We start from the raw sequence: 12,527 nt of genomic DNA on the forward strand, positions 1-12,527 counted from the left end.
CTCTTTTTTATATTGTATAATTATACGATTATATCTGTGTCTTAAATTTAGATGCGTGTTATAAAAGAAATACTTTCGGTCAATTTTAAATAGATAATCCTTCTTATCAACGCCACATGAATAAAACATTTTTCATGCTGTTAAATCTCTAGAAGTGGAGTAAAATTTTTGTTTGGTTCACTTGTTGCAAACACCTTTTGACCATTTGCCCTTTCGCAATCCACTAGAAAAGACATTCTTGGAAAATCCTTCCCATTAGCGTGAAGACAATATCATTTTTGAATCTTATATAATGCCTATAGCTGGCAAACCACATTAATCTAATCTCTTTTAACTTCTGAATCAAACAAAATGGTGAAGAGGTCAATGAATGTTATTCATCTTTCAATGTTGGCTTTCTACTTTTTCTTGGAACAACAATATAAAAATACTAATTTTTAATTATCTAATCAAAACACCAAAACCCAAATCCACCAATCAATTATACATCCAAAGGGAATCAATATCTTTTAGATCACATCATACAAATTGGGAACCCCTTTTGGACTGCTTCTCTATGAGGATTTTCTATTTACTTGGATTGATGATCTCAATTTTTTTTTTTCATTTTTTAAATCTCTGTTCCCTCCAAGTTGAATTTGTTTATATTTAATTCATTTTATAATCAATCTTTGTTAATATTTATTTATATTTCCCCTCACCATACTTCATAATGTCCTAATCAAAGGGTTATCAATAATTGAGGCATGGTTTCCATATATGTGTCATCTTATTGATCATGAAGCATTGTAATTCAGATTTGAACAATGATTTGCCACTCTTCATGCAGCCAATATTGAAAATTTAGGTTTTTAAAATCATACTTATTTCATATTCATATCATAAGAGGCATATATTAACTGGTCTCCTACCAATGATTAATAGAAGTTCCACATGAAACTAATCAGGCTCTGATCAGCTTAATTTCATCCACCTCCCTTTAGTTTTGAGAGTTATTTTATTATTATTTCTTAATTTGAATTTATATTATAAAATATTTAAATTTTAATTTAATATCATTTAAAGTCCCTCCTTGGATACTCTTGCTATAAGCTAATAGGCGAAAACTGTTCTCTCCACATGATAGGAAGAGAAAAGAGAAATATTTTTTATTGTGAATAGTCCAATTACACATGTATAAATTGTTTTAGGCTAGAGGATCCAAATAAAATTTAATCAAAGGAATTTTAAATGTTATTAAGTTAAAATTTTAAAGGATTATGATGAAATAACTCTCAAAACTAAGGACGATAGATGAAATTAAGCATGCCTGCCTTCCTTCCATTGTATAATGATGTTGGGTTTATACGTCTACTAATTAATTAACATATGCTTGTTTTATTCTAAGAAAAATATACTTGTTTAAGAAGACTGAGATTAGGATGAACAATATGTCATTTTTAAATCTTTCGTGATGGTATCCACCAACATCCAAGGATCTTTCCTTGTGCTTGACTATATTCAAATTTTATAAATTTTATTTAAAAAAATCCCAAACAATTGACTGCATATTTTAATTAATTATCGCAGAAAAGGGTAATTTTTCCAAGGAAAAATAGTTAACAAAATTGCATATGCTTGGATTTTGAAGCTTTTGTTCTTGAATATATAATGATGATAAGCTTCTCTAGTTTCCATGGCATTTATTTATTTCTCAATGTTTTTGCAGTTAACTGTACTAAGTAGTAAGATACAACAAACACATCATTTCCCAAAAAGAAATGCTAAAAGGAAAGCTTTTACCATGCACTGTCAAAAAAAAAAAAAAAAATAGAGTTCCCCATGGGAAGAACACCTAAATCCATGTCCCAACAAATCTGAAACCTTTCAAAACCCATCCCCTTCTCTCTCTCTCTCTCTCTCTCTCTCTCTTTTTTCCTTTTTTTTTTCACCCGTTCAAATCCTTGTGATTTTATTCACAGTCAGCATCAATAGTACATGACTCTTTCCTCCGTTGTCTTGCTTTCTTCAAACAAAAAGTTGTTGCTACAACTGCTGGTGCTAATAAGCTGCTTAATCTCTTCTAGACCATAGTCTATAATTGGATTTTCTCCCCACAATCCATTTTGCTTCTCACCCCACCCACCACCACCGCTACCTAGTAATTTCTGGCTTTCTTCAACCCCATTGTAGAAATAACTTTGTAAACCCATTTGATCAGTTGTATTTGCACCACCACTACCAGCACCATATTCATACTCTATTTCCTTGACATGGCTGATCTGGTTGTTGCAACTCCCATCAGAAGAACTGCAGCTAGTTTCACCTCCAAACATTAGAAGACTACTGCTATCTTTCATTTGATAATTCTGCAAAGCAGCCACGACAAAGCTGCTTTCTTGGGGTTGAAGGATGGGTGTAGTAGCAGTAGCAGTGAAGGAGTTGTTGTGATTATTATTATTATGGTTACTCAAAGGACTTGAAAATGGAATAGTTTCACTGAAAGACCTAGCTAGGGTATATGAAGATGATGGTGATGATGATATTGCAGTAATTGGTGATGACGAAGCTTGATGGAGAAAAGAAGAAAAACTTGTAGCTAATTGGTGGGGTAATTTTGCTGGAGAAGGATGAATCATCATCCCCATAAGCTTCTTCTTGAGCTTTGTGTTCCAATAGTTCTTGATATCATTATCAGTCCTGCCTGGCAACTGAGCTGCTATTATTGACCACCTGCATTTTTCAATTTCCATGATATGAAATATAACAAAAGAGCTTCTCTTCTAACTTTAACCGATCACTGAATTCTCTGATGAAAAGAAATCAAAGCTTATTAATTAGCTTGGCATATAGAACCAGAAATCATTAGCCAAGTTCAGAATATTCTTGATGATTAGCTTTCCTTTAAGGAAACCAATTACCAAAAGTTTTTTTGGGTTTGTTTTTCTCCTTGAAGCAAATGGATATGGTTTTTAAAGTAGATTAGAAAAAGAAGGAAAATCTATATATTCATATATCTCCAACAAAGATATGCAAAGGGAAAAGGACTAGATTATGTGCATGTAAAGGGGGAAAAAAAAGCTTTAGGTATATGCAAGTGTATACCTGCTTCCAATGTTGGCATAGAGTCTACAAATTATCCTATCTTCATCATCAGAAAATCCTCCATGCCTGATGTTGGGTCTGAGATAATTAAGCCATCTTAATCTGCAGCTTTTCCCACATCTTTTAAGACCTGAAAAAAAAAAAAAAAACCCTCACAAATTCAAGAAATTGCAAAAAATAACAAGAACAGAAGAGAACCTGCAAAGTTAATCAATGAAGATCATTTCCATGAAAATTAGATCCCACCAAGAGAGGAAAAAAGGGAGAAGATAGTTTAAAATGCTTAATTAATTACCAGCTTTTTGAGGAAGAGCAATCCAATTTCCAACTGTCCCATGCTTCTCTATATACTCTTTAAGCTTTGCATCCTCTTCTGGTGACCATGGCCCTTTCTTCACGTTAGCCTTGTCACAGCAAGGAGCCCTTCCCATCTCTCTGTCTCTCTTTGAGAGCTTCTTCCTCTGTGAAACCCACGAAGTTGTTTCAAAACAAGCAGGCTGCTTGAAGAGGTGTGAGGAAGAAATAGGTGTTTTTTTTTTTTTAATGAGGACTAGGGAGACTTGGGTTAGTATGCTAGAGATTATATTTATTACAAAGGGCGAAGATAACATACAGAAAGTCAAAGGACAGCTTCTCCAATTTCAATCATCAGTTTCCTTCCCTTTCCCTCTATTGAATATTGATTAGCCAACAGAACTTTCCATCATAAAAAAATCAGCAGTAGGGTCCTTCTATCGCTACCCGTTAAACACACACTCTCTCTCTCTCTCTCTCTCTCTCTCTCCAACTTCAGTCGTTCAAAGAATCCAAAGTCTGCTCAAGCAATGAGATACAATAGATCACATGTGCAAGTGAAAATGATAGCCTATTTGCTTTCTTGTCCAAATTATAGGCCAAGTCATAGGGTAAGGTTCAGTAATTAAATATAATTATATAGATGTGTCCATATATTACGCATTTAGAGTATATACATACCTTCATATATATATATCCTTTTTTTTTCTATGTATTTTCATATTTGCTTACACGTCAATTAAGATTATATTTATTTTATGAATACTAAGTTGAAGAGTTAAACTTGATTAATAAAAGAGAGAGTAAATCCACTTACGAAATTAATATGTGGATTCATATCACATGAATATATAAATGGTTTCAAAACTATATACATTAAAAATACTAATTGCATGGTCAATGGACTTTTTATTTTTTATTGAAATTTAAAAAAATATTTTTTTATAAAAGGGATAAAAATAAATTACACATTCATATATAATTATTTCTTAATGTACTTATTGAATTCACTCCAATTATTTTTCTTTTTGAATTTTATATATATATATATATATATATATATATATATATATATATATATATATATATATATATATTTGAATTTTATTTAGTTAACTCTAGTCTATGAGATTTAAAGTGTTGAATTTTTTTTTTGTCTAAACTTGATTTACTATAAATTTAATATACAAATATATGAGATCCATGTATTTAATAGGTAGATTTCATTATATATTTTGTGTTTTGAATTCATAATGAATTAGATTTAAATAAGAAAAAAAAAATTCTTTCTAATAACACCATAGAAATATGTATAATTTTTTTGGGTTCTACATCACTATCACATGAAGACAAATGTGGCAATTAGCTAGTGTTAAATCAACTTGAAATAGGGTAGATATGCTTTTGATTAACAATACATTGCTTGATTGGATTCCATTATCTTAACAATTCATTAAATGAGTGCAACATTGCCATATCCAGAAATTAGTAAACCCATTTTCAGAATTCGAAGTTTGCTCTTTATAATGTTGATAAGGGTTAGAGTTATATTTTAAGGTCAAACCATACTAAAAAGTATTTTTAGTGTAAATGATGTATCTAAATAAATGTAAGAAGTGAGATAGTTAGATAAGTTGCATGAAGATGATTTACAGACGAATTTACCTGAGTCAGGTTCAAATTCTAGAGTCGTTTAAAGTAAATTTAATATAATGCTTGAAATTTAAAAATAAATAATATTAAAATTATATGCATATTAATAATAATTATCATATAAAGCAATTAAACATTTATTATCTTACAATAGTTTCTTGTGTATCTTAGATTTCATTTGTTATATAAAAAATAACTTGTACATGGAAAATATTTTTTATAAAATTTATTTTATGAAAAAATATTTTTTATAAAATTTATTTTATGAAAAAATATTTTTTATAAATTTATTTAATTTTAATATTAAACTAATAATATGTATTTATATCAGACATGTATAAATTTTTTTATATTTTAATAAAATTATAAAATAGAAAATCATTTTTTTTTAAAAATGACTTAATTTTCTGTTTGATCAAAATATATTTTTTATTGATCTATTTTTTTATATACTTTAGACACTAAAAAATAAGAAAAATGTATAAAACATATTCCCACAAAACAAACGGAGAAACTTAATTTTTTCCCAAAGAACTTATAATGTCCCAGTATTTGATCATGAAGAAGTCATGGGAAAAGCAATAAGAAAGAGGAATCTTGTTATTATGGCTAAAATTTTCAAATCCTACACCAAAATTTCCCATTTCATACAGCATTAAATATCAATTGATTTGTTTTAGGGTGGCCGACTAGAGAAAAGACCAATAAAACCAAATAATAATAACAATAATAATAATTAATAAAGCTTGATTAGATTGTTTTGGCCCCAAAATTCAAATAATAAAGCTTTGATTAGATTGTTGTGATCCCATAATTCAAATGATCATTTGTCATAACCACTAACTATATTTAATGTGATTTAACATAGCCCCACAAGCTTTTTTGAAACAAAGTGACAAAATTGCAAAACATGGAATATATTTATGTATGTATAAATATGAATCCAAAGGTAAAGTCCTTCCCAAGACTAATTTACACATTGAAAAGTATCACAATTTTGACCAAAATTAATGAGATCCAACCTTCATTTATGTAGCTAAAACAGCAATCAACATTTGAGTTCATGGAAAATCACTTTATAAACAATAATTTTAAATATATAATAGTAATATGGATTAAAATAAGTCCATTTCTAAGATATTGACGAGTTCTTTATTAATGTTTGTGTGTTTCATTTGAGAGTTCATCAAATTACTAGCTAGATGGACCATGATCGACTGAAGGCTACATGTCTTAATTAGTGCTAAATCGTTATATCTGCGCCATATGTTTGTCATATCAACATCATTTAACAGAAATAAACTGTATGGATCACTTTTATTATATAATAAAAAAAATACAAAGCATCAAATTAATAAAAATTAAATCACAATTCCTCATATATCAAAGTGCGAAATCACATGATATATTTTTTTATACTTTTCATATATATATATATGTCATTGCTAACACTACAAATGGATCTTCTTATTGATTCGCATATTAATGTTCCCTTTAGATGCACTTACTGTGAAGTTGATCCCTGTGGTCCAATTAGTCTACCTTTGGATTGAATTAATGTATAAATGTTTTAATTTTTAATTTAAAAGCTATAAATAGGTCGTATATATAACATAATTTATAATTATGTCCATTTTTACAAGTAATTAAAAAAGAATTTAGGTAACCATCTAATCTTTGGGATTTTTTCAACGATCTTAATTAATACGTTTTTGAAAAATTAAGTAATTTGTGCTTTGCTCTCTCACAAAATTTCCACTCTATTTAATTTCCTACTAATTTTACTCATTCAAAGGATGAATTTGCATCCCTTTCATAGAATTTATGCTATGTTTGGCAAGTCATAATACATTGCTATGAAATCAAAATTATTATTAAGTAAAATATTTAATTATATTATATTATATTATATTACAATCTACTAAACATAATTTTATGACATCTATTTCCTTCATTTCAATAATTATAACAAAATTTTGTCTAAATTAAATATTTCTCCACTATGTCAGCCCTAATTTCAAATAAAATGTTTCAGTCGCATTATTAGATAATTAAATAGTATTATAATAAAATGTCAATTTCATAGCTCAAGAGATAAGGAGTTCTAACATGATTTTTTAAAAAAACTATAATCAAATTCTCATTGTATACATCTAAAAGGGAAAAATTACCCCATGAAATCGATATACATATATTGATTTCATTATATTCGTATTAAATTTCATATAAGTCTCACCATGATCAACAATTATAGTAAATTATTGTCTATATATCAATTTAAATAAAATTCCTAAAACAAGATTGGCATAGCAAAATGTGAATCTCAGTTAATGTTTTTGCCAATCAAATCAAATTAACCTCTCTGTATGGGGATATGGCATTGATGAGTTTGTCAAAACCCTATTTCAAACAACCTTTTGGTGATATCATACTAGCTAGTGATATCTAGTTTTCCCTAAAGTTAAACTACAAGAATTGTATACATGAATAAGCATTTATGGCATTTTGGGAGAGACCCACTATGATTGATGTCAATGTTATATGTATGTATTCAAGTGAGGAGACAGCTAATGAAGGTGGTGACCTGGTGGTAGGCCTTTAGTGTTGGAGGCTTTCAACTCAAGTTCGATTCCTGTATTAATGTGAGACTAAATATTGTCTTCGAAATGTATGAGGATGTTAATTGGTTCGAGTTGTATCCGTTTTTGACACCTTAAGATCCATCTTAAGTTTGGTGGTCGGTTATTTAATTTTTATGGGTTAAATTAAATCAGGGACAATGAAATCATTTAGTTGCAAACGCTGATGTTAAGAGGCAATAATCATTACGTCTTTCTCTAGGATATATTGTAAAGAAACCTGCAAAATAATAGTTTTCTGAGCCACTAGAGAGAACAATTCACAAGAAAGCACACAAGCACGGATTTTTCTCTTTAAAGTTGGCTGAGTTAGGTTTAATTAGACTTATTAGAGTGTCTTTCTTCTTTGCTAGGATTTCTTCGTTTGAAAAAAGAATTATGTAAAACAATGGGCCAATTTTGTTTATTGGGTTTCCATTAAAATTTAATGTCTCGTAGTTTTGAAGATAAAGTTTATTAATGTACTAATCGTAGTTTTGATAAGCAAAGACGACTTATTCTAATGACTAATAATAAAAATGAAAATATTTTAAAATAAAATAAATAAATATAATTTTTTTGGTTTGAAATAAAGAGAGTCATGTTCTTGATAAAAGCAGTAATTAAGGGCCATGATTTGAAAATGAGAATGGATCAATGCAAATTTTTTATATTAATTGTTATTTAGTTCACATGGATCTAATTTTTTAATGATATTCTTATATTTAAATGTTATTTTCTATTGAAATTATATTTATTTTTTAGTGTAAATTTAAAGGTCATTTTTAATGATTTAAAGTAAATAATTAATAATTAAAATCCACTAATCAAGTGATTTAAAATTTTCCTTTCCAATTGACTAAAATAAAAAAAATAATAATTTAGAAGGTAATTGGAAAACAGCAAAACTAATGTGTATAATGCATTAATTAATAAGCATTTGATATATCCTTTTGCTTGGGAAGCATGTTAATTATATATAATTGGATACATGCCACCTAAAAGCTTTGCATATAGAGTCTTAGGCTGCTTTGACTTTGCATTAGAATAATTAAGGGAGAGATTCCCACAATTTTTCTATTAATTTCTAATATCTTTCATTTAGATTTATTTAATCAACAGATGCTAGGTTCAGTAGTAGTAAGTTTTATTGCACTTTTAAAGAAAGAGCTCAGATTTGATTATTAGAAAAAATATTATTGAAAATGACATTTATAAATCTCGAAGAGATTAATTTTTTTATAAATTATAAAATTAACTTAATATAAATATATATATATATATATATATATATATATATATATATATATATATATATATATAGATCTTTCATTTAGATTTATTTTGAATCAAAGAAGATTACATTGAATTTGAATAATCCACTTCATTGGTAATTGAATTAATTTTTTTAAATGAATAATTACTTATTTTATTAACATCAAAATTGGGGAAAAAAAAGCCTAATTAGATCATGTTGGCAGCCAACTTTGAGAAATTTTGTCAACAAATGCAAAAGCACACGCTATAAGTTTTTAATGGAAGCAAATCGTTAACTAATCCATTTTTAGTTAAGAGTTGTTTCATCTTAACTTGACCCCTCTACTATATTTTCATCTTAGGAGTTATTATATTGAATTAATGAGCTTTAATTTAATAAAATTGGACTGATTCTTAAAGTTATAATATATCAAATTTGAGTGTTTTTAATGAAAGATTAAGAATTCAAATATGGGTTTATTAGGTGATTAAATATGCGTTTAACTAGATCAAATCAGATTAAGAATGTTTGAGTTTTAATAAGAGTTATATAAAAAAAATAATAATTGAATTAATTTTTTTTAAAATGATGATTTATATAGAATACACTAACAAGCAATTGAAGCTGATCTTCATATAAATTTTATCTATAAAATTTAAAATTTAAATTCTAAAATTATTATTATTAAGAAAGTTTTATCTAGATACCACTTTTTCAAACATGAAAAATCACATTCTTGCAATAAAAAAAAATTGATAATATTATATAAAATATTCAATATTTTAACGTATAAGTTTGTGGTCTTACGGGTATAATGCAAAATAGAGAAATCCTATAATATTGAACGATTGATGTTAAAAGGTGGGGCCAAGACCAACCAGTGATCCATGTCTCCATAAGTCAATCAATCAATCAAGATAACAGAGAAGACTTTGACAAAGTTTCGCAGTTCACTCTCGTAGGAGTTCACGGTGCAACAGTGCACTGTACCCCACATCAGAATCCTCACCTATACGGCTATATCCCATTCGCTGGTCATTTACCTTTTGTTTGGATGGGTGGAAAGTAAAAGGAAAGAAAATAACGCGAAAAAAATGGAGAGAGATTACCATTTTCCCTTATTTGGAGTCATAGAGAAATAAAAAGGAAATGGAAAGTAACTTTTGTTTTCCACTAATTATTTTCTCTCTAAATTAAAAAGAAAATAAAGAATATTTTTCTTTTTATTATGAAATTACAAAGAAAAAGCAAAAGATTTTCTGTTATTTTCTGTTAACTGATGAGATGAAACTGCTGCTATGTTTCAGCTATAATCTGCTGTCTTGAGAAACAAATTAATTGCTGATTTTCAGTACAAGTTGTGTCTCTGTTTGTAATACTTGTTTTGCAGATTCTTGATTGATGCTGCAACTCTGCAGCATTCAAATGAAAGTCTTTGCCTTCTGTGCAGTCTATAAAGTTTCCTCTTCATTGGAGAGAGTAAAGTCTGGAGAGAGTAAAGTCAATCGATGCACCAAGCAAGGTAAAGGAATGAGATAGGGGATTCAAGCTAAGTTTCTCAGAAGCTGAGAAATTTCATAGGGAGAAGGGCTGTTCTACATATATTCATGTTTAGCTGAGAAATTGATTATGTAAATAATTTGGAATTAGCAAGAATCGGTTTAGCAGATATTTGAAATTGAGCTGCATCTTTGGAATTCTTTATTCAATTTTTATATTCTTTGTTGACCCGTGTAGCTCAAAATGGGTATTGATTTTAATGATAACAAAACTTAAACAGAATCTATCTAATATAACTTTAAAGTGATATGTAGATTCTTTTTCTTATTCATAAAGAATCTTTAAAGTTGCATTTAAGGAGGAAGAATACTCAAAGGCATTTCAAGACAAATCCAAGATGAGAAAGAATAAGATTATGAAAGCTAAGACTCAAAGTAAATGTATGAAAGTCATAGAGTTAGAAATTGAGTTTTAGGACTTATGTAGAAAGAATATATGAAAGTTTAGTCAAATGGAGCTCAAAATTAAAATTTTTCTTTCAATTACTTTACAAAATTCTCTTTCATCATGACCTTAGCTATTGCTATTAGAATATATATTTTTAAGGTCTAAATTAGATTTTTTAAAGATTACAATTTGAAATAGGCATCTGGTAAATTAGTTTGCTAACTTGTTTATTAAAATATTAGTTTGCTAATGCGTTTGCTAAAACATTGGTTTGCTAACTAGTTTACTACTGTTGCAAAAATTTTATTAGTTTGCTAAATAATCAGAGTTGCTTAATTTCGCACAAAAAGACAAAATAACGGCTATTTTGCCTAAAGCAGAGTGTATAACGTTCCAAAAAGATTTCAAACGGTTTCAAATGATTTGAGACTATAAATACACCTTCTTTACTTCATTTTAGATTTGATGAAAGCTTACATTTGCACTCCAATCTTGATTTTTCATTTATTACTTTCATTCAAGAGCTTTAAAGTCTTTGAGCTACCATTGGCAAATCAATTCATCTCTTCTTTATAGTTTGATTTATATTGAGTAAGAGTGAGTGTTAAAACATTAAATTGCATTTAAAAGAGGTTGTACAAGCACCTATTGAAGCTTGAGAGTGGGAGTGCTTGAGATAGCACTTGTCAAGGGTTCAAGCTACCTTGGTAAAAGCTTGGTGTTGAAAAAGTTGTAAATGACTTTTGATCTCTTGCCTTTAAAAGAGCAAATAGTGGAGAGAAGACTCAAAGAGGGTTCTTTTAGAGAGTGGATGTAGGCTAGTTAAGCCGAACCACTATAAAAATCATTTTGTTTGATCTTTCTAACCTTAATCTCCTTACTTTTATGTGATTTAATTTCTATGCATTATAGTGAATAATTGATTGAATAGATTGAGTTAATATACTTGAAGATATATTGAGTAGGTTGAGAAATTGGTTGAAAATCTTATGATGCATGTTATGTCAAAAATTGCTATAAATATTGATTGAAACTTGAACTGAAATTTAAGGATACATTATTGAAACATATATCACTTTCACAATATATAAAAGAGCACCTAGTTGAACAAAGCCACAATTTTTCAGTAGGCTACAAGCAAGGGCCGAAAAATTGTAAAGTCCAATTTACCCCCCTCTTGGACTATTTTGGGACAACAAATTGGTATCAGAGCCTGTCTCTCTTGCTTAGGGTGTTACAACCTTGGAGTGATCCATAATGGCTGGTTCATCTAGCAACACTGCCGGTATACCCGCACCACTAGCTGAAGGCTACTCAATTACTAGACCACCACTCTTCAATGGCACTAATTATTCATTTTGGAAAGTAAGAATGAGAAATTTCATACAATCTGTAGATATTGATGCATGGAGAATTATTAAAAATGGTCCACATATTCCTCAAAAGAATGGTCAAGGAACTACAAAAGTACCAAAATATGAAGATGAATATGATGACAATGATTGGAAGAAAATTTCTATAAATGCTAAAGCTATTAATATTTTGCACTGCTCACTTGACCTTAATGAATACAATTGTGTTTCAGGATGTCAATCTGTTAAGGAAATTTGGGATAAGCTTGAGGTCACTTATGAAGGAACTGATGTCGTCAAAGAGTCCAAAGCAAACCTCCT

The 12,527-nt window shown here is 28.8% G+C and overlaps 1 protein-coding gene across 1 annotated transcript; it reads right to left on the reverse strand.

Annotated features, from left to right (window-relative positions):
* Positions 1-1,646: 1,646 nt before the first annotated feature.
* Positions 1,647-3,650, reverse strand: LOC110666246 (transcription factor RAX2). Its single transcript, XM_021826661.2, has 3 exons — positions 3,380-3,650; positions 3,085-3,214; positions 1,647-2,712 (listed from the first exon to the last, which is right to left on the reverse strand). Exons 1-3 carry the CDS (start codon positions 3,513-3,515, stop codon positions 1,968-1,970), a joined length of 1,011 nt encoding a protein of 336 aa, XP_021682353.2. The 5' UTR covers positions 3,516-3,650; the 3' UTR covers positions 1,647-1,967.
* Positions 3,651-12,527: the final 8,877 nt, after the last annotated feature.

Source organism: Hevea brasiliensis, chromosome 3, assembly GCF_030052815.1.
Source record: "Hevea brasiliensis isolate MT/VB/25A 57/8 chromosome 3, ASM3005281v1, whole genome shotgun sequence".
NCBI classification, from domain to species: Eukaryota; Viridiplantae; Streptophyta; class Magnoliopsida; order Malpighiales; family Euphorbiaceae; genus Hevea; species Hevea brasiliensis.

Coding starts and splice junctions, on each gene's coding strand:
- LOC110666246 (XM_021826661.2), bottom strand. CDS start 3,515: ATGGGAAGGGCTCCTTGCTGTGACAAGGCTAACGTGAAGAAAGGGCCA. Junction 3,215..3,379: donor TGCTCTTCCTCAAAAAGCTG/GTAATTAATTAA, acceptor TTTTTTTTTCAG/GTCTTAAAAGATGTGGGAAA. Junction 2,713..3,084: donor TATGCCAACATTGGAAGCAG/GTATACACTTGC, acceptor TGAAAAATGCAG/GTGGTCAATAATAGCAGCTC.